Source organism: Erythrolamprus reginae, chromosome 6, assembly GCF_031021105.1.
Source record: "Erythrolamprus reginae isolate rEryReg1 chromosome 6, rEryReg1.hap1, whole genome shotgun sequence".
NCBI lineage: Eukaryota > Metazoa > Chordata > Lepidosauria > Squamata > Dipsadidae > Erythrolamprus > Erythrolamprus reginae.
The window spans coordinates 45,677,597-45,700,592 of NC_091955.1; the positions used below are offsets into that span (position 1 = coordinate 45,677,597).

The following is a 22,996-nucleotide window of genomic DNA, read 5'->3' on the forward strand; positions in this document are numbered from 1 at the left end:
TTTTTCTGAAGAGATAATTCTTGTGCCTTTATTTTCTTATATATAGCTTCTAAGGACAAGGAAGTGGGACTTCGTTTCTGAAGCACAAAAAAGTATAAGTCTACACCATACACTTGGCCTTTGTCTCTTCAGTGTTTCAGCTCTGACTAATGTTATCCTTTCAGAAAACATTTAGCATACAGTATTTTTATTCATTATCTTTGCCAATTTTAAAGCTTTACCAATCATTGACATCATAAATTCTTCAACTTTTAAATACAAAATACTTTTTGGATTTTTAAACATTTTGCTTTTATTTAATAAAATAGAACCAAAAAAAGCAATATAAGAGCAACAAAATTTTATACTTATATGAAAACACAGGTGGAATAATTTCAAATAGATTGCAAGAAAGGATAGGTATACTATATTTTTATTGTTCATATAGTCTATATCTGTAAACTATAATTCAGAAATTGCAGGTATCATCAGCTCCTCTACTGAATGGAAGAGTATTGTGATATAGATGTCTAATAATATTGCTTACAACATTATTGAATTAATGTTTGTGCAAATTATGAATAAATAAATCTTGTATTGTATGTTGGAAGAGTATAGGGCAGTGATGGTGAACCCTTTTCCCCTCAGGGGCCAAAAGACCATGGATATGTGCTATCGCACATGCCCGAGTGCCCATGCCCATAATTCAATACCTGGGGAGGACGAAAACAGCTTCCCCCACCCCCCACAGGCCTCCTGGAGGCCGGAAATGGCCTGTTTCCCAACTTCTGGTGGGCCTAGTAGGGTTGTGTTTCGCCTTCCCAGGCTCTAAAGGTTTCCCTGGAGGCGGGGGAGGGTACAAATGCCCTCCCCCACCCCCCAAGAGGCTCTCTGGAAGCCAAAAATGCCCTTCCAGAGTCTCTGTGTGAGCCAAAAAGCAGCTGGCTAAGACAACGGCTTGCGTGCCAACAGATATAGCTCTGCATGTCACCTGTGGCACCTATGCCATAGGTTCGCCTTCACTAGTATAGGACAACTTGCCATGGCCAATTCACAAAACCAATTTGCCACAGTCAACTAGATGCGAGACAACTTGCAGCAGGACAAGAGTTACACTAATATTGAAGAAATGGTGGAATAGAATCATTAAAGAAAGGATGCAAAAGGAGGGAGAAATAGAAATGTGAATGACAAAGGTTAAAATGTTTTTTAAATTAAATTGAACTGTTGAATTGACTCATGGCAAGTTGGCCCGTGGTGAGTTAGCCGGGATGACTTGTCCTACAATGAATTGGCTACAGCAAGTTGGCCAAAGATGTTCCATTCTGGAAGGAGGAGTGAACTCATACAACACCTATGATAGCACGCTTTTCTAAAAAAACAGTTTTATACAGAGACTATTTGTGTCGGGAGGAATACAATAATGGAATCCTTTCTTGTAGTATTTAATTGTTTTTTAAGTGGTGGTCTTAAATCTTATGACACTCATTCATTTTAAATTCTAGTTTATAATCTAAAATGTGTAAGCTAAGAACAATTTTATCAGTTTACCGTATATTTGTATGATTTTAGTTTTAGTACATTTTTGAGGAAGAGTAGGAAATATTTGAATTATAGATGTTTTTATATTAAGCAAACATATAATCTGTTCATCAAATTCTTATTTTCCAGCGGAATATGGAAGTGCTATAGAAACCTTGGTGACTGCAATTTCATTAATTAAACAATCCAAAGTATCTGCAGATGATCGCTGTAAAGTACTTATTAGCTCTCTGCAAGATTGTCTCCATGGGATTGAATCAAAGTCTTATGGTTCTGGATCAAGGTAAACCTTTTATTTAAAAATCTTGATTGAAGTTTAATAGGACTAGAAGAGTTGTGTAATGAATTTTGATTCTTGGATCCCTTTTTATCTTTAGACATTCAATTTTTTTGTTAGGAAAATACATGTAAAATTTGAAAATCCATTTTTAATCATGTAAATTTCTATTCAGTGATGTAGCAATCCTTTTAAAACAACTTTTTACATGCATACAAATACTTACAAAATTAAAATTATTTTACAAACAAATGAAACTAAAATGATGAAATTTTAGACTAGGAAGCAGGAAAACATTTTTGAAGCACCAACCAGCTCTGAAGTGAATCAATTAAAAAGAAATACATTGTTTTTTCAGCATCAGTACCAATATTATATATGAGATAGGAAAAATACTATTCTCCATCTTGGGGTGGAACCAATCTTCAGAATGGTTTGTCCTTGACCAATCATCTGGAGCAGTGTTTCCCAACCTTTTTTGAGCCGCGGCACATTATTCACATTTACAAAATCCTGGGGAACATTGAGCGGGGGTGGGGTGGGGGCTAAAAAAGTTTGGACAAAAAACCCTCTCTTCCTCCCTTTCACCCTATTTCTCCCTCCCTCTTTCTTTCCCCCTCTCTCTCCCTCCTTCTTTCCCCCTCTCTCTCCATCCCTCTTTCTTTCTTCCTTCCTCTCCTTTTTGCTCTTTCTCTCTCCCTCCTTACCTCCCTCTTTCTCTCTTTCTTGCTTTTTCTCTTTCTCTTGCATTCTCTCTCTCTTGCTCTCTCTTTTATTCTCTCTTTCTCTCCCTTGCTTTCTCTCTCTCCCTTGCTTTCTCTCTTTCTCTCTCTTGCTTTCCTTCCCTCTTTCTCTTTCTCTCTTCCTTTCTCTCTCTCTTCCTTTCTCTCTCTTTCTCTTTCTCACACACACTCTTTCTCTTTCTCTCTCTTGCTTTCTTTTTCTCTCCCTCTCTTTCTTTCTTTCTCTCCTGCTTTCTCACACACACACTCTTTCTCTCCCTCTCTCTCTCTTCCTTGCTTTCTGTCTCCCTCTTGATTTCTCTCTTGCTTTTACTTCTCTCTCTTTCTCTCTTGCTTTCTCTCCTCCTTTTTCTCTCTCTCTTTTTCTCTCTCGTGCACCACACCAGCAACAGAGAGAGAAAGAGAGAGAGAGCGGAGAGAGAGTGGAGGGCGGCTTGCTGGTCCGCGACCCCCTGGATCAGCAGCCCCGCATGGCCCCAGCACGGACTCCACCGTCGCCTTCGCCTCCGCCTAAGAGGCAGCAGCCACATTCACCCCTTCGCCCTCCCAGGTGTCCATGGCGCTCAGCGCCCGGCCACGCGCCGCCTCCGCGTACCCCGCCTGACTGCTACGTGCAGGAATGGGTGGCGGGGCGCCACGAAGGGTGTCGGTTGAAAGCCACCACGGCGCCGTTGTTGTCATCGCGGCGCAAAGCCACACAGTCCCGGATCGCTTGCTTCTCCGGCCAGCAAGCCAGCTGCCTGGGAAAGCGGCGTGCTTTTAAAACGCACGTTTTTCAAATGCGCCGCTTTCCTAGGCAGCAGACTTTGCTGGCCAGAGAAGGGAGCGATTCAGGACTGCGTGGCTTTGCGCCACTTCAAAAATTAGGGGGGTTCCTAATGGCTGTGCGGGTGCCCGCCCACGCAGCTTAGAAGCAACAGTGGCCGGTGCCCTCCAACCGGGCCCCAAAAGCTCACGCCGGGCCCCAAAACCGGGCCCCAAAAGCTCACGCCGTCACCGCTAGGGAAGCTCCAGCCAGGCCGGGCTCGCTGCACACCTGACCATGTCCCGCGGCACACTAGTGTGCCGCGGCACACTGGTTGGGAAACACTGATCTGGAGGATCGAATCAGTCTCATTTGAATAATGGCTAGGATCTGCCTTGAGAACCCCAGATTCTGACTTGATCCTTTAGAGCAGTGATTCCAAAACTTGGCAACTTAAAGACTTGTGGATTTCAACTCCCAGAATTCTCCAGCCAGCTATGCTATGCTATGCTGACTGGAGAATTCTGGGAGTTGGAGTCCACAAGTCTTTAAGTTGCCAAGTTTGGGAACCACTGCTTTAGAAAATAATTGTGGCAGGACTCCCTCCTGAACTTTTTCTCTAATTTGGCCTTCTTCTTTAAATAAATCTTAAATCCTTCAACTTCTTACTACAAAACAGCCCTTTTTAGGGCTCCTGATTCCAGCTTCCTATAACTCCAACGATGCTTTGGAACTTCTGCTCTGATCAAGAGATAGAGGCAAAATCATAGCCATTTGGCTGTCAGGGGGCCCCCTTTCCCCCTCCCCCCGCAGCCCTCGCCTCCTTCCATCTGTGTGCTATGGGATTTGCTGGAGCTATGGGTGCTGCTGAGTCCGCTCACGGCACTCGTCTAGAGGAGAAGACGATAAGATTGCCTCCCAGCTCCAGCGCAGCTATTTCAGGCATTGCGTCAGCACCGGCCAATCACACCTGAGCCATATTGGAGGGCCAGGGGTGGGGGGTGAGAAGGGGGCAGTGCACGAGCACAGTTGCAGGCCAGATTGTGCCAGACTTCTTGGAGGCCACACAACAATAGAGGAGGCCATAACACATGTGGCATATAAGGAGGCTGACATTTTGGAGGCATACTTGGAGAAGGGGCCAACAATGAATCTAGACCACTAGAGGACATGACTATTGAGGAGTGTAATGCGAAGGGAGGCGGAAGGAGAAGCAGGAGGGCAGGCAGGCAATCTTCAGAACAAAACCAAATGTCTTCACTTGATCAGTTTCCTTCCCGTTCGGACCCATCTTCCTCCAGATTCCATAGAGCATGCAAGGGCCCCCCAAGGGCCTGAGCCCAGGCAGAGGCATGTCAACATAGAACTTTTCAGAGGATCTGTGAGAGAGCAAGGGCAGCTGCGCAGATTTCAGGGAGAATCCGGGACGGATACTAGCAGAATCAGAAGGGAATCCCTTGGCATTAGATGCCACAGATATACCCAGAACACAAGGGAACCTATGGGGCAGATCAGAAGCCCAAGAAATTGGGGATCCCTAGGAGGTTCAGTCCAATCAGGTCCTTACTCAGCAAGAATTAGTGGGTCCTAGCTAGACCTCAACAATATAGTTAACCCCTCAGCTAGGCGTTGATCCAGCCAACTTCCATGCTCTCATGGCAGAAGCCTTCCAACAGGCTCTTTCTGCTAGCCTTCAATCTTTCTCAGAGAGATCTCCTACACTTATCTCTTCCTCATCTTCATCCAAGGCGTGAATTAAGAATCCCTCTAAGATGGGATGCTTTGCCAATAGGCACAGTTCTGATGATTCTTCTGAGGAATCAAGCCTCAGCAGATCCAGGAAAGAGATTCAGGAAGAAAATGATTCCAGATGGAATCTATCAGAGGATGAGGGTTTACCCACAGATCAGCCCTTAATGAGCGGATTATTTCCCCCTAATTTATTTAAATCATTGTTATTCAAGGCTTGAGCGGTGGCTGGTATCAAATTACCTACCTCATCCTCATGCTGATCAGGCAAACCCACTTTTTTCAGAAGTCAGACAGGAGATAGATGTTACTTGTATTCCCCATCTATTTGTAGACACAGTGGAGAATTGGCAGCCTCATCCACCAGCTCTCAGGACAAAAGATTTTTTAACGTGGCCTCTAACCTATTTGAATAACTTTCTCTACCAGCAGTAGATGCACCAATCGAGGTTTACACTCTTCTACAATTCCAGGCAATGAAGAGGACAAACGCATTGAGCAGCCATTGATTAAAACTCACCAATCCGCAGCATGAGCTATCAAGTTTCTTCAACATCATCTTTCTTCGCGCGGGCAACCCTCTCTTGGTTGACTCAGATTCAGAATCACATACCTTCCACTAATGTTAGAGCACCGCAGGACCTCAACAAAGTGTTTGCAGCGGTCCAGTTTCTGGCAGATTCTACCCTGCAGTCTTCACGTTTCATTACCAGGGCCATGGCATCCTTGGTAGTGGCCTGTTGATTACAATGGTTTAGAAAATGGCAAGTGGATCCATGTCACAAGTGGAAATTAGCTGCAGGGCCCATCACAGGAGGATCTCTTTTGGCAAACCCTGGAATCCCTGTTAGTGGAAACCAGTGACAAATGGAAGATCCTCCCAGCAGTGTCCTGGGAAAGGTTTTCCAAGAGCCCCTCCCTAAAACTGACAGCCCTTTCAAGCAGTTGACCAGGGGTCCTCCTTCCCTTGGGCCCCAGGTCAGTATTACCCCCATCAGAGACAGCCAGATGGGGGGCAGGGGGAAACAGTTCTGTAGCAATTCATGAAGGGTCTCCTCAGGCAGGGCCCTTCTGCAGGGGTAGATGTAGCCCTTTCTGCACTCCGGTTGGAGGCAGGCTGGCCAGATTTTGGTCAGCCTGCGAGTGATCCATACAAGATTCCTGGGTACGGGACACTATATGCGGGTGCCTGGTGTTGGATTTCCTCTGTCCACATCCTGATTTCTTCATTTAGTGTTCCATTTCTCAAGTCCTATCCAAACATCACCTAATGGAGGAAGCAATTAAACATCTAACCTCAATTAGAACTATTTAAGCAGTTCCTCAGGACCACCAGGGCTGGGGCCTCTACTCCATTCTCTTCATGGTCTCTAAGGCTTTGGGGAGATGGAGAGCCATTTTAGATCTCAAAAGGCTGAATCGTTACTTAGTTTACAAGAGATTTAAGATGCATTCACTTTCCTCCATCCTAGCCTTAATTCACCGAGGTGATTTCATGGCGTCCCTGGATCTAATGGAGACATACCTCCATGTTCCTAACTTCAAGTCTCACAGGTATTTTCTCCATTTTTGCTACGGATAGAACCACTTCCAATATAGGGCCCTTCTCTTCAGATTGTCCTCAGCCCCCATAGTATTCATTAAGATCCTGGAGACCCTAGCAGCGCACTTGCACACCATTCCAGTGTGCATTCATTGTTACCTCGATGACATACTGCTGCATGCCCCATCCAGGAATCTTGACCAGCATTATCTAGAAATCACTATAGGTTGCCTCCAGAAATATGGGTTTTCCATTAATCTAAAAAAGAGTAGCCTAATTCCTTTCACTTCCTGGGATCAGTCATTGATTCCCTAGCATGATCTATCAGACACTCACCTGAATGGCATGCCAGTATCAGATAGCTAGTAATGCAGGTTATGGGAGAACAGAAGTCCTCCCTAGAGTCCTTATCTTCCCTCCCAGGTAAGATGGTTTCTTGTATTGCGATAACTCCCTGGGCCCCTCTACATGCAAGGGAATAACAATGGTTCCTCTTACCCTTCCAGAAAGCGGGACAATGCACATCATCATAAAAGTCCAACTTCCTCTGCAGGCTTGAAGATCTCTTTCCTGGTGGAATTCCTCAGCCATCTCCAGAGTCGGCTCATTCCAGTTACCTCACAGACATTAGTCTACGGAGAGGGGCGGCATACAAATCCAATAAATAAATAAATTAGTGACGACGGATGCCAGCCTAATGGAGTGGGGAGTTCACCCCAAGGAGCTATGGCCCAAGGTTGGCAGTTGTCCCAGAGACCTCTCACTCAATCATCTGGTTGGAATTGAGAGCAGTCTACCTTGCCCTGAAGCAATTTCAGTGCCTCCTATCGGAATGTGATGTCCTAGTGCTAACGGACAGCATATCCACCAATGCACACAATAACTGACAGATAATGATTCGGACTTCCTCTGGTCAACCAGAGCAACTCCAACCAACACCCATCTCCCAAGATTATTTTCCCGCTTCCCAGTTTCAGGAGCGGAACAGGTAAATACATTCCGGAGCCCATGGTCACATGGCCTACTAGATGCATTTCTACCGCTGCCGGTGATACTGGAGCTCATACAAAAGATCCTGATGGAACAAGTGGAGATCATATTAGTGGCCCCCTTCTGGCCAAGACAAGCATGCTTTGCAGACCTTTAGGCTCTTTCAGTCAGCCAGCCCTGGTGGTTGCCTCCTTCGGAGCACATGCACCTTCAGGGGGCGCTACATCATCCGGATCCCACCTGACTAATGCTGACCACTTGGAAATTGAGAGGCGCGACCTAAGAAGTCAGGATTACGATCAGGACATCATCCTTGTCATGCAAGCATCCTGTCGCCTCTCTACCAATCGCATCTACTCCGCCACATGGAAAACCTGTGACTGGTGCACAGGGGAAGGCCTTTCCCCTTCCCAAGATTCTGAGATTCTTGAAACATGGCCTCAACGAGGGTCTGGCACCCAACACCCTTCGCAGACAGTTGGCAGTACTCTCCTCAGTCCTGATGTGTCAACAGGGTGGATCTCAGTTCCCCTCCCTCCATCGTTTCATTAAGGGCATAACCAACTTGCGTTCACCCGTGATTCATCGTTATCCCATCTGGAACTTTCCACGTGTTCTCAAGTCCCTCATGGAACCACCATATGAACCACTTCAAGAAGCTTCACTCAGGTATCTATCGATAAAGGTGGCCTTTCTGATAGCCATCACATCTGCCCGCTGCATTTCAGAGCTTTCAGCCCTTTCAGTCAGGGGGGACCTGTGTGTCTTCCAACCAGATAAGGTAACTCTCAGACTTGATTCTGCCTTCATTCCCAAGGTAAATCCAGTCTTCCATCGATCACAGGAGCTCATCCTTCCTTCCTTCCGTGCCCGTCCAATCCAACCTTCCGAACAATGTTGGCATACGCTGGACGTGTGAAGAGTTCTTAAGACCTATCTAGACCGTACCAAGAATCTCAGGAAATCCAAGACTGTCTTTCTGGAATGCCATCCTTGATCCCTGGGGAATCGAGTATCCTCGTCCACCATAGGGCGATGGATCAGAAGCGCCATCGCCAAAGCGTACAAAATAGCCAGCCTTCCAACTGCAGCAGGCATTACAGCACACACTCAGGGACACTCCATCAGGAGTACAGCAACTTCAGCAGCTTGGTCCACACAGCATCTCTAGAGGAGGTCTGTAGGGCAGCCACATGGGCTCACCCTTCCCAGCTCACCAGTCACTACAAAATTGATTCCTACGCATCTGTGGACGCCGCCTTCGGCAGGAGAGTACTACAGAAAGTGTTGGACACTCACTGGGTGCACAAGACACTCACCCCTCCCTGGGACCTCTGTTTTGGTATGTCCAGTACTGAAGGCTGGTTCCACCCTAGGATAGAGAATAGGTGTTGTAATCTTACCTGAACACCTCTCTCATCCAGTGGAACCAGCCTTCAGTCCCACCCTTGCTTTCTACCTCTGTTTTTCTCTATCATACACTATTTCTTGTTCATATCTTGGCAACTAGCCACAGGTAAGGGAGTCCACACAGTTTATAGGATACCCCTAAGCCTCCACTCTTGAGTCTAATCTTCAGGATTCGTCAGATCTGGGGGTCTCAAGGCAGATCCTAGCAATTATTCAAATGAGACTGACTCAATCCTCAAGATGATTGGTCAAGGACAAACCCATTCTGAAGGCTGGTTCCACCGGATGAGAATAGGTGTTCAGGTAAGATTACCATGCCTATTTCCAAGTTCAGAACAAAGATTGTGTTATTGATCTCTACTAAACTACTTCATCCAGACATACCACCTGTCCCAGGTACAGTGGAATTCCCTACTGTCTTTGTCCAGTAACTCCTGAGACAATTTGCTCATCTCTGCCACCTCAAAGATCTTCTTTGCCAGATTTAAGATAGTTGGGGGGGGGGGGGGTCTCCTGCTTCCAGTTTTGGGCATATATAAGTCTCGCTGCCGTAGTTATGTGTAATATTAAGTGTCTATCTTCTTTGGTGGTTTTGTGCCTGATAGAGAATGAGTTCTGGTTTTAGTGGAATTTTTTTCCTGTTATTTGTTCAATAATGTCCTTAACTCTCCTCCAAAATTTCTTGAACAGTGGGCACATCCACCACATATGGAAATATGTACCTACTCACTTCGGTGATAATCTAGGGTTGCCATACTGTACTTCAGTAGAATCAAAAAAAGAAATACTTTGCAGATTTGGGTGAGATAAAATACAGTTGAGCAAATAAGACAAGGCTGATCTACATTGCCCCTTCTCTCCCTTCTCAGAAACTGACACTTCAAGTACCACTGACCCATCTCCTATCATCCTACAATTTTCCTTACCCTCCTGTCTTTCAGTTGTTGCCAGTGATCCATTGGACTGCAAAACTTTTTGTTTTATTCATATGCATGGATCAAAATAACCCTGCTTCATTTGTGGATGGACCAAAACATTCAAAGAAGCATGTTTTGGTTCATGCATGGACAATCCAAAACTAGCTCTTTAATGCATCAAGCTTTTGTGTCCAGAACATTTTGCATATTTATAATTAGTACTGCAAAAATCTATTTTGCCATTTCATCTCCTTAGTAACAGTCATTCCTTGCATTACTTAGTACAATGGGACTATCAAAACATTCATCATAAATTGTTATGCTTGGACTAATTTCTTATTCAAGACTTTAAGAAATTTTAGATTATATCAAGATATGTAAATTGATTTTAGAGAATTAAGGAAGTAATTTTTTTTAGAAGACGTGAACGGTCAAGGGAGAGAGACCATAGTAGATCAAGGGAGAAAAGCCGGCGCCATAAATCTCGTAGCAGAGATCGCCATGATGACTATTACCGGGAAAGAAGCCGTGAACGTGAGCGGCATCGTGACCGTGATAGAGACCGTGACCGAGAGCGTGATAGAGAACGAGAATATCGTCATCGTTAAGAGGTGAGCAGATTCGTTCCTAGATTATGAATATATTAATCTTGAAATAATGTAATAAATACATATTCTTGAATTGTGTAGCAGTTTGCTGTACTGAACACATTTTTCATTGGAAGATATGGTCAGGTAAGTATGATAGTGGTATCTTTAACTATTTCTTCCCTTTCCCACCTTTGTTAATTGTATGCATTTCTTTTGATTAGATTAGATTAGATTTATTAGATTTGTATGCTGCCCCTCTCCGGAGACTCAGAGCGGCTCACAACAGCAAAACACAGTACAAATCCTATGATTAAAAACAGTTAAAACCCTTAATATAAAAAACAGTCATACATCCCAGACAAACCATACATAAAACAGAACAGCCCAGGGGGATGTGATAGTGGTTTTAATTGCCAGATAGCTAATTCAGATTTTTAGGATCCAGCTGGTCCTGTTGTTATATGCCTTATCCATAGATATTTACAGAAAATGAGAGCACCATGGGTTTTTCTTTAGGATTTAAGGAGCCAGTATTAGAATAATCTTTACTTCTTAACCACAGATTTGTAAAATAGTATTTATAAACTTTTTGTTTAGTAATAGGAAGCCAAAGCTGAAACTAAGAGGTTCAAGAAACAACAGCTATTACAGTCAGTGGCTGCTATGCTTGAAAACTGACCTAGTTTGAACTTGAAACCTTTTGAAATCAGTGGGTTCATTCTTAGAGTTGAGCATTAGATTAAGTATATTAAAAAAAAACAAAGCTAGTTGAAGTGAAGTTGTAGACATTGTGAAAATGTTTAGAAATTATATTTCTGTATCTTTCAAGTTCTGTTTGACTACCCTATTTAAATGCGGATTAAACTAAAAATATTGATTAATGCAGTATTTTCTACACATTAGAAATTCTGAATAGCAGTTATATATTTATAATATTGATTATTTATAGAGCTTTGAATAGAACTCCTGATGCAGTCAATATAAATTTCTTATTTTTAATAGACCTCTTTATGGCATGTAGAGTACAGTGGAACCCCGACATAAGAGCTGCTCGACTTAAGAGCTACTCGAGATAAGAGCTGGGAGAGGAGAGACATTTTTTTATTTTATTTTATTTATTACTTGGATTTGTATGCCGCCCCTCTCCGCGATACGAGCCGAGAAGAGCTGGGCTGGCTTACTTTCCTTCCTTCCCGCGCTGATGCAGAGCCACTCGAACAAAGCGTCGCGCCCCTCTGATGCTTTCGGCGGCTTCCGAAGCGACGCTGGGCTCTTTTGCCGCCAAAAGCGTCAGGGGGGCGTGACGCTTTGTTCGAGTGGCTCTGCATCAGCGCGGGAAGGAAGGAAAGTAAGCCAGCCCGGCTCTTCTCGGCTCGTATCCCGGCACTTGGTGAGTGGAGAGGCGGTCGCCTCCCCTGCCGCCCCACTCTGGGGGTCCTTGGCTTCTGCTGGGGGTGGGGGGATCCGAACGCTGTTTTGAATTTCACATTCCGAGTGGCCCAAACGCCAAAGGCGAACTTCCGCACCTCAGGAGTTAGCTCGCAAACGGCGCGGCTGTTTTAAAACATCGCTGCCGGCCTGGGGGGGGAGAGGGAAAGGGGGGAGAGGGGGGAGAGAAAGAGAGAGGGAGAGAGAGAAAGAGAGAGGGAAAGGGGGGGAGAGGGGGGAGAGAAAGAGAGAGGGATAGAAAGAGAGAGAGAGTGAGAGATGCTCAGTGAGCCTTTCTTTGAAGTTGCCTTTCTTTCTTTCTTTCTTTCTTTCTTTCTTTCTTTCTTTCTTTCTCTCTCTTTTTCTCTCTTGCTCTCTTGCTCTTTCATTCTTTTTTCTTTCTCTTTCTTTCTTTCTTTCTTTCTCTTTCTTTCTTTCTTTCTTTCTTTCTCTTGCTTTCTTTCTTTCTCTTTCTTTCTCTCCTTCCTTCCCTCCTTCCATTTCTTTCATTCTCCCTCTCTATTTTTATTTCTCTTTCATTTTCTTTCTTTCTCTCTTGCTTTCTTTCTTTCTTGCTCTTTTTCTTTCTCTCTTTTACCTTCCCTTCCTCTATTTCTTGCTTTCCTTTTCCTTCCTCCCTTCTTTCCTCCCTCTACAGGATTGGGTGGCAGTGAAGTTACTCTCCCCTTTCATAAGTTTCCTTGCTTCCTTCCTCTGTTCCTGTCCCTTCACCCTTTCTTTCTTCCTTCCTTTCTTTCTTTCCTTCCTTCCTTTCCTCCCTCCATTTCTTGCTTTCCTTTTCCTTCCTCCCTTCTTTCCTCCCTCTACAGGATTGGGTAGCAGTGAAGTTGAATAAATAACTACAGTTTAATAAATGAATAAAAATAAAAGTTTGCCATGTTGATTGTTTTGGGTAAAAAGAGGAAGGGAAGGAAAGCTCTCAGCTTATCATCTTATTAATAAGTAAAGTTACATTTATTCTTGCAATTTCTTTTTGTATAATTTAGACTAACTTTGTGAGTTTTTTGAGGGCTGGAACCAATTAAAATTATTTACATTAATTCCTATGGGGAAAAGTCGTTCGAGATAAGAGCTGCTCGACTTAAGAGCGCAGGTCCGGAACGAATTAAACTCGTATCTCGAGGTACCACTGTAATGGGATTCTAGCTGAGGTATCAATATGGTTTCATGTATGTAGTCATAAGGGTCGCTTTTTTTTTTTTTGACAACTTGCTTTTTGGTTCTTTTCCCACTCTTGATAAAAACCTTTGCATGCTTTTTTCCATACCAAGAAAATATATAGTTGTATTTAATATTATTCATAGTTTGGTTTTTTTTTTAAAGTAGCCTAGGATAGAGTCAGCAATATGACATTTAGAGTAGCTTAACATTTGGTTTCCAAAGGTTGATGCTGACTTACATTTTAGTTCCAGTGAATTAGATGACAGTGAGCTACTTTTTGGGGTATCACTTTCTTTTAATAGCAATAGCAGTTACATTTATATACTGCTCCTTAGTGCTTTTACAGCACACTCTGGGCGGTTTACAATATCAGCATATAACCTGCAACAATCTGGGTCCTCATTTTACTGACCTTGGAAGGATGGATGGCTGAGTCAACCCTGAGACCCATCGGGATCAAATTCCAGGCTGTAGGCAGAGTTTGCCTGCAATATTGCATTCCAATCACTGGACCACCAGGATTCTCATCATTTAAAAGTTATTATCGTTCCTTTAAGATTGTAGTTGCATCAGTTTATTGCCCTTTTTTTAAAGCCTGAACATTTATTTTAACATACCACCAATGGTCAAAAATTACTTGAAGTTCCTCATTAGAAAATCATTATATTCCTTTTTATCTTATAGTAATTGACTTTTCTTTACTTCCACATTCTTTTCAGTTATCTAATAAAGACTGTTTACTTCTGTAGGCATAGCTATTTAGTATTACCTACGTGCTAATTAAGTAGAGAATAATTAACATGACCATGTGCTGTTTCACATTATATAACAGGTATCATTTTGAGTATAATTTTTTTTTGCACTTGTCAGATGAAATTCATGATTTCTTTCAATAATAATACAATACAAACCAAACTGAAAAATGTATTGGATTTTCTTATTATTATTATCATCGATCTTTTCTGAGTAGATTGTGCCTAATATTTATTGTTTACCTGCATGCTCTTCGTACTTAATTTTATCTGAAGGATCTGTTTCTTGTATAAGATGTTTACAAATGTTTGTTATTTGCAAGTATGAATTACATTTACAGTATTTTTAAAGCAGTCCAGGTTCCCTTACACCTTACATTCATTAAGCCTCTTTCCTCACTTGATAACCCTGCATATTTTTTCATTTCATTGATTTTTTTTAACAGAAACCTTTGTACACAAAGCAGACTAATCCACAATACTTATATTTGTAATACTTCTTTCAAATCTAAAAGTTCTTGGAATTTACTGTACAACAGTACAGTACAGCTTTATTTATTAATACTTAGAATTTTACTAAATGATGCATGGGCCAGTATGGGGGTGGGTATTTTATATGTACTGATGGAAGATTTGAGGGCCCTTAGTTAGGTATTTTATGATCTTAGTGCAGTGATTACTTTGATTAATTGTACAAACATAAGTTGAGTTTTTCATAGAGACTCATCATTATAGTTTTGCTATTCATTTTATAAATATAAGAGCTATTACCTTTTATGCATGTTTAACTGTTAAAATGTACCGGTATATGTCAGTGATAAGAAGAAACAAAAATCCTCTCCTCATCTTAGAGAAACTTATCCCCAAATTTCAGAGGGAATGATATATTACAATGAATTCCAGAGGGAATGATATATTACAAGATGTATTGTGGGAGTTGTATTCTGTCAACATATGGGAAGGCCATTTAATTTCTGTTTGGGTCAAAATAAAAGGAAGACTTTAAGAGATATAAATACATTTTTGAGGTAGAAGGTTTCAGGAGCTTAGTAATACAATTAGAAATCACAGCTAATATTCAGCTAATACCCTGCTAATATGTCCATGTGAACATCGTACTAATTTAAACAGTGCCTGAAAGAGTAATATCAATTAAATATGATATATATGTTTCTTAAAAATATAATTATGTTGATATATCAGTTAAAGAACATTAAATACACCCTAGCTGTTTTTTATATGAAAGGCTTGATGTTAAAAGTCTAGAAAGTTATGTTTTTCCTTTTACAAAATGGTTTTCAATTTTTTTTTCTTGCTCAGCTATCTCCATATCATTTAAAACACTGCAATGAGGGAAAACTCTCACTGGCTCCTGACCAGTGATAGATAGTAGAAAACTAAAAGAGGTTTTACATTTAAATATAATAATTTGGCCCTTGTTACAGTTTATTAAAACATTTTGAATAGATTACAGAGTGATCCTTGCACATGTAATTCAAACTGGAGAATTTTTCTTTGAAACCATCATTTGTTTTTATGTCATTGAAAGTTCTTTGTGTACATATGTTCCAGTTTATACAATCTTTCAGTTACCTAATTTCAGAACAATAATTTCAAATTCTATGAATTTAAGTATTAACCAAACAATGTAAAACAAAATGATTTGCCCTTATGCTTGCAATAAACTTCTAAATTTTATACTTTGAAAAAATAGCATGAAGAGTATTCAAATTCCTAAAATATGAAATATATTACTATATAATTTGCAATCTACACACAAAATATAATGTTTTAAATTTTCACTTTTTTAGTACTTAGGAGGAATTTGAATGAAAACTTGAATTGGGGGTTTTGAAAGATATTGGAAAACTTACATTATGAAAATAAGTAGCAATTGCCATTATGAGATAGAATTAGATGCCTGTTTCAAGGAGAGATACAAAGTTAATCAAAACTCAAAAGTAATCTGTTTTTTTAAATAAAACTCATTTTTATTTTTAAAAGATGCATGATCTTAGGCACAGTTCTGAATTTAATGTAATGATACCATCTCTGTTATATGAGGTACCAGATTTTTTATATAAAGGAAGATGGTTGAGGTAACAAAATTTTATCTGTTGATTATAGAGCAACCAGCCAAACTTTCATCTCAGACTTTAAATTACACAGTATTTATGTTAACTGATGTTTCCCATCTGCATTGACATGTTGTTCATCTAAAAATATACATTATCCAAAGAGTTTATTGAAGGATAAATGATACAATTTTAAATCCCATTTTTTACCGATGTCTTTGTTTTAATTAAATCAGATGCTATACATATCAGCAGTGCATAATCTTTCATTCTGGATGTGTCATCTGGTAATTGGAAATATAACCAAATATACTTGTAACATAGTGACACAAATTTTTTTATCAGTTTAATTAATTTTTAGTACAAACCTAAAATATATGAAGGATATTGAAACACACACACACACACAATGCATATTTTTAATGTTTTCCAAATATAAATATGTTAATTAGTTATATCGGGTTGGTGTCAAAAGCTTCTTCATCCCATAAGAGAAAAAAAAAAAATTCTGACTTAGGTGGAAAAACACTGCGAGATATCATCCTCAGACCTTGAGGAAATCAGTTTGCGGAAGCTCTTCTTTAATAACTTCCCAAAACTTCATTACTATGTGGTCTTTTGAAGTTTATACAGTATATTCAGACTTATTTTTCCTACTCAGTTTTTAGGAGTAAAATGAAACCATATATCTTGCAGACATACACTGCAACAACTCTACTGCACACCTTTGAACAAAAGTTTTTGAAAGTTCCAAAAATTTGTTTTCTCTTTCTTCTTATGATTGAATCTTAAGATGATAATCAGCCACATTTATTACAGCCACAGGAATTACTTGTATTTATGTAGTTCCTCTGAAATCAGATGTAATTTTCCAATTTTGTTTGAGGGTTAATGATTGAATGATCCCAAAATGGATTTTCACTAGGTTTCAATGTGTTTAATGACATTTTTTTAAAAATGTGCCTTGACAATGTTCTGGCTACTGGATTATTTTGGACGTTTTCATAAATTTCTGTATTTTGGTTATGTCTTTTGTAAATTGTCATTATAAAAGTACAAGAAAATTGTAAATACTTCAGATGTGTATCTATTTTCTTGTACTTAAGAAAAATCTCAGAAATCAGTGTGCAAACTGCCAACAGCATCATATTTGTGTTGGATGATACACATATTTAGATTAAAAGCTGAAAGCAATATTCTTGCATAGAAATAATCACAATTTCTAAAATTGCTTTAGGCATAAAAATTGTAGATGATGGCATATCATGTGATGAGCTTAATATTTATGCTTTGTCATGAATAAGCATTTTAAAATGCAGGAAATTAATTTTTTTCTTAAACTCTGGTGCATATTATGTACATTACAAACAAGATTTTTAACTTAACATTTTGAAAGTTTTCAATTTGGTGTTTTTACTTGTTTGTTTACCATAATTTGTTCTTACAACCTTGATTAAAAAGAGGATGAATGAACCAAGCATTGATAGATTTGAGCTTCATTTGAAAATAAATTTACCTCTGTTCTCAAACCACTATAAGCAAACCTCATTGTAATTTACAAGTACTTTGAATGCACATAATTCTTGGTCAAATTTGTGTAAAATTTAAAGTGGCACATTTTTTGTTTTTTTCAAAGCATGTTCTTTTCCTTGCGAAGAAAAAAATGTTTCATTCTTGGGAAGAATATTTGTATTCACACATTCAGTGTAGTTTTTATGATCTAGTGACTTCCAGATATGTTGGATTATTGTTTGCATTTTCCAGTAGGTATAGGAAATACAGTAATTACATTCTCTGAGGATGATGGAAATTATAATTTAGCATGTGCACATTGCGCCAGATGGGCAAATTGCAATACCTAATAAGATTTCTCCATCTTCTCAGCATTTTATGTACAGGCATTGCACATAATAAAATGGTATCTAGCAGAATAGAATCAACACTTGTGTCCAAGAATAACAATTGTACTAATTCATCCCTTAGCAAAATAGCTAAACTTTATATAAATAAAGCTACAAGTTCATAATAATTATATATGAAATACATATCAGATGACCTAGCCTATATATATAAGACATACTGATAAAGTGTAATATGAAATGGATTGGGCCGATGCAGTAAATATCTATATTCATGGCTAGATTAATCAATATTGTTACTCCTGTCTTGAGAGGCAATGCTAATTTGTTCTAGAATCAGTGAAATGTATAGAGAGAATAGCTGATTGGACTAAATAGTTGGCAACAACTATGTCTCTCCTTTTTATAATCCAATTTTTTGTTTAAAATCTTTGCTAGAAAATATTTCTTTTAAACCTAAATGACTTGATATTTGTATCTGAAATTCTTATTCCAGTTCCAGGTGATTGTATGTTTTATGTTTTGCTATAATGTTTATTTTACTGGTGCTCTTTAGTACTGGTGGTTAAAAAATGTGAATAATTATAAATATAATTAATTATCTTCCAGTTTTAGTAAGAATTATTTTGTGAATACCTGTATTGACAAAATAAATAGCAATTTTGTGCATGCTTGTAATTTTGCTGTTATATTTGTACTACGGGTTTTATGCTAGTCCAGTTCCTTCATTTTCTCATAATTGTGGTTGTGAAGACAATCATCCTTTTCTAATAGATTCATAACAAAATTTGATTTGAACTGCTTTCCTTATGTGAAGTAATTTGATTTTGGAAGTGATAAACATGGGATTGAAATTCCTTTTTTCAACAAATATATTGGAGTGCATTTCTTGCTTACTGTGGTTTGAGAACCTTTAAAGGAATTCACAGTATTGTTCTATTTTATTTGCTGCAGTTTTAGCTTTACTAGTTTCTTATAACTCAAATGTGAATATATAGAAATGTGTGAATTTTTTTTGTGAACTGAGTGGAATTTATCATGATTACAGTTTGAAATTGTGAGAAATTATGACTGATTGCATTAGGTTATCGGATCCTAACCACAGATAACTATATATCAATATGGCATCTCTTTTGCTTTTGTCACATCTGTTCTGCCACATAAATTAGTAGGAAGCTGCTTTCCCCTAATACAAGCTGGAAACTTTTATAAAAACTTTTAGTCCAGACATATAAAAACTAGCTTGAAATAAAGATAAAATAATTGTGGCTTCCTGGCTTCTTCATCCTTTGCATGAAGAGAGAAATGGCCAAATCAAAGGAATCCCATGATGATGCATAGAATTTAACTTAGCCAGAATTGAGTCACTCAACTTGAATTCTTGTAATGTAGCTGTATAAACAGATAAATACTAGACAAAACTAGTAAATCTAACTTGAGTAAAAGCTAAGGAAAACATATAATCAAAGTTACATTTTGAATATACAACTCTATAATATTTAATAGTATTTAAAAGTAAAATAACAGAAAAAACATACATACATAATTGGACTTTTGTTGGAATACATTTTCCTTCCCAAAAGCTGAAATGCTAAAGTTAAAACCTCCTTGGAACAGAAAAGCCAAGTATATTATTTGCAAGGAAATAAAGTATTTTAATCCACTAAAATAAAGTATATTTAATCCACTAAAATAAATAATCCATGAAAGCTTAAGTCTTCATAGAAGATTAATTTGCAACTATGGTTGTGTGATGTATGTTTGAAAAATAAGTGTTTATGTTACAATATGGGTGTTAATGTCATTGAGAATTTTGCGGTGGGGGCTTCAAGATCTGAATATAAGGAATTACAATAAGAGTCATGGGCTTGCAGTTGTAAAAATGTCAGATTTTGGGGATTGTGTATTGTGTGATGCTGCATCTGTCCTCCATAATGTCCATAAATTCTGCCTGCTCTTTTAAAAATCAAAATAAGTAATTCACCTGGGTTTGGTATCACAAGAGATTATTAGACTGGGAAATAAATTGCTCTAAAGAGTGAAGGTAGGAAGTGATTGAAAGGATGAGAAGTTGCATAATCACTTTCACAGTTCCTAAACCTATCTTATCTTTACATTTTTATTTAGGAACTGTTCAAAAGGACTGAATTGCTATTTAGTGAAACCGCAGTGAAACCTTTGAATAATTGCAAAAACTGTTGGATTTTTGCCTTGTATTTACATATTGCAGCAGACAACTCCACTGAAATAATTGGCCAATAAAAACATATGTATTTGGTAGAAGGAAAAGAAAATTAGTGATATCAAAAGTATACCACCATTGTAATAATTTTAAAAATATTGAATCTCTAAATAGCAATGCTCCTATAAATTTTGAATATTTTCCAGGATATGAAACAGACTTTTAGTCTGATTTTATGTTATAGTATTTCCAGTCTACAACATGCTAGTATAGCTTTTTTAAAAATACTACCTACCAATGGAAATAATGTTAGTATAAATTCATTCATTTATTTATGTTGAAATAGTTTAGAATAGAATCTGTGTCAATACCTGAGAAACTTGGAGTCTGTACTTAAATAGAAATAGTTTATTATGTTTTTTCATGCTTATTTCTTTAGGTATTTAATGGACATTGTATTCAGAATGGAAAATTCTAATAGTTTTGCAGTTGTCATTTTGTTCCTCTGAAACTGAGATTCCATCTGTGCATTATAATTTAAAATAACATAATTTATGCTCATTTAAATTCATCTTGTTAATAAAAACAGTTTTTAAAGGGTTTTAAATGTGCAGTAGACGAAAATATCCAAATATTTAACACTCAAAGTGAAAACAAATTAAATTCTCACTTGCTTAAAACACATTGTTGAAGAAAAGGAAACACCAGAGAAGGGCATCTGAAATTTTTATTAATTAAATTGTTTTTTCTAATTTGAACTGTATCAGTAATAAGAGTGACCTTATGGCAGCTGCATATTGCTTTATGTTCTGAAATTCTTGATATCTGCTTACAAAATATATCAATATGTATTTTTGCAAATAGTTTAAATTTTCTGGAGTTTCAAAAAAAATATTGCTTTGATGTTTTATCTGTTTTCTAACATTCTTTTTTGGAACCATGTTCCACTCGATTCAACATGGCTTACTTTACAGTAAGATTTAAAATTTCTGTTTTAAGACTGGAAACATTTAGGAGATTGCTTTTTTGCCAGAATTGGACATAGGAATGAACAAACATGTGATGTATTAATGTATTTTTATCATTTTTAATATCAATTACAATAGTTACCAAACAGTATTTGTGTATTTACTGTAGATTTTATACAGAATATTATACAATAATATTGTTATTAAAAAGTGTGGAAATAGAATCTAAAGATATGAAGTATAAATTTTGAGTGTTTTGTTTCTGGAATTCATGTTAGTGCACACTTAATAGCAAACTTTTAAAAATAGTTTCTGATACAGCTTCTGAAGAAAAGAAATAACATGTTATCCTTTGATTGTCTTAAAAGGGGGGGTGTTGTTTGTATCACAGGTATCTATTTTAGTACATATTAAAGAATTGTTCAGTGCATCCCAAACAAAAATAAATTTTCCATGTGATCATAGCAAAGTTATGTAACTGGTAAAATCTTTAGTGATTTTGCTATTGAGTTGATTTTGATATTTTGAAGTGCCAAACACTTATTTGATTGCTGCTTATGAATATCATACATGACTGCACCTTAGAGTCAAATCATACTTGAGTGTAGCTATATTTAGAAGGGAGCTAAGCTCCTTTCATTTTTCCACATTTCTCTTAGTTCATATACAGTACATATTATCTAGTTGTCTGATTTTCAACCATGAACAAAAAGCTACATAGAGGAAAGGAACTGTTTATAATTTATCTGTCAGATTAATTTGTTTTTAACATTTGTATCATTTAGCTGTTCACATACTTTCATTTTTAAAATTAAAATGGTTAAACAATGTAACAAAATGGTCTGGCTGATGCATAATCCTCTGTGTACTTTTTTGAATGTTGATTTGAAGAAACATTCCTATTTATGTTTAATTTTTACAAAATTTGGTATCTATATATTTCTGTAATATGATTCTAAAATGATCAACCTACAATTGGGAAGGTTTTTGAACAAATTCTTGTTTCCATTTTTTTATTTTTATGCTGAAATAGATTTGATGTTTGTAAATTGTGTATGTATAGTTAAACCACCATTTTTGCTTGCTGTGGGATCTAGCAAAATCTACATCACAAATTTTAACACATTACAGCTGAAGGAAGAGGAGCACCTCACCAGAAAAGAAATGTAACTTCGTGGAAAGAGGCTTGTCCGGCAGTTTGCTTCTTGTGATCGAACAGAGCTGTAAAAGGATTCATGGATAAATTGAACAGGAATAGATCTGAATAAAGCAAATCTGCATATATGGTAACCAGTAGCTCTCTTACTTTTTATGTTGCTTAGCTGTTTTTATTTGAAGGAACCTGTGTGATTTAAAACATATAGCTTTTTGCAACTATTACTGGTTATATATATATTTGACAATTAAAATGTGCAGGCAATTGGAAAAAAAGTCAAGTAAATGCTTGTTTTTATAGTAGTTGGTTCTTGTTTAAATGTTAAAGATAATGTCTGTAAAGCGCACCAATTTGATTATAATAGATGTAGTGTTGTAATAAACTGTTTGATGGGGCTGATGTGTAAATCTGTTCGAGTTATTTGATGTTTACACCTCAGGGAGCGTCTTTTGTTCAGCAATATTTAATGGTGTTAAATGTCTCTAACAAAATGCATATTTTTTACAAATGCATCAATTTATTGTATTTGATGAACTTTATGATGAAACTAAAATATAAATCACATTATTAGTTTATAGCCAGTTTTAAATAGATGGTTTTTGAACATGCTAAAGGTGTACCAAAAATTCATGTTTCTGGTCCTTGTGGATTGAAATTCCATTGGAAAAGATTTAAGCTTAAGTTGAATTAAAGTGTAAAAAATACTTCTGTTGTAATACAGAACTAAATATCCCATATTTATTTACAAAATGTTAGAAAAGAAAATATTGAGCATTTTCAGGTGATGGTTATTCTTTATTTTTTTTGTTGCGTCCTATTTCCAAATACTCTAATAGTGTATACATAGACACACAGTTGTACACCGTAGGTTCAAAAGAGTTTCCTAAAAACAATAACATAAAAAATAAA

General features: G+C 37.9%; 1 protein-coding gene across 4 annotated transcripts in view; it reads left to right on the forward strand.

Moving 5' to 3' along the window:
• CPSF6 (cleavage and polyadenylation specific factor 6) overlaps nucleotides 1-22,482 on the forward strand; it is a 58,391-nt gene extending 35,909 nt beyond the window's left edge. For 2 of the 4 annotated variants that reach the window (XM_070755686.1, XM_070755688.1), the window contains 3 exons: nucleotides 1,651-1,804; nucleotides 10,317-10,506; nucleotides 22,063-22,482. In XM_070755686.1, coding sequence (XP_070611787.1) covers nucleotides 1,651-1,804; nucleotides 10,317-10,503 — 341 coding nt within the window. In that variant the 3' untranslated portion in view covers nucleotides 10,504-10,506; nucleotides 22,063-22,482. Of the gene's footprint in view, nucleotides 1-1,650; nucleotides 1,805-10,313; nucleotides 10,507-22,062 lie in introns of all 4 variants that reach the window. The other 2 variants (XM_070755685.1, XM_070755687.1) reach the window with 2 other exon arrangements.
• Nucleotides 22,483-22,996: the final 514 nt, after the last annotated feature.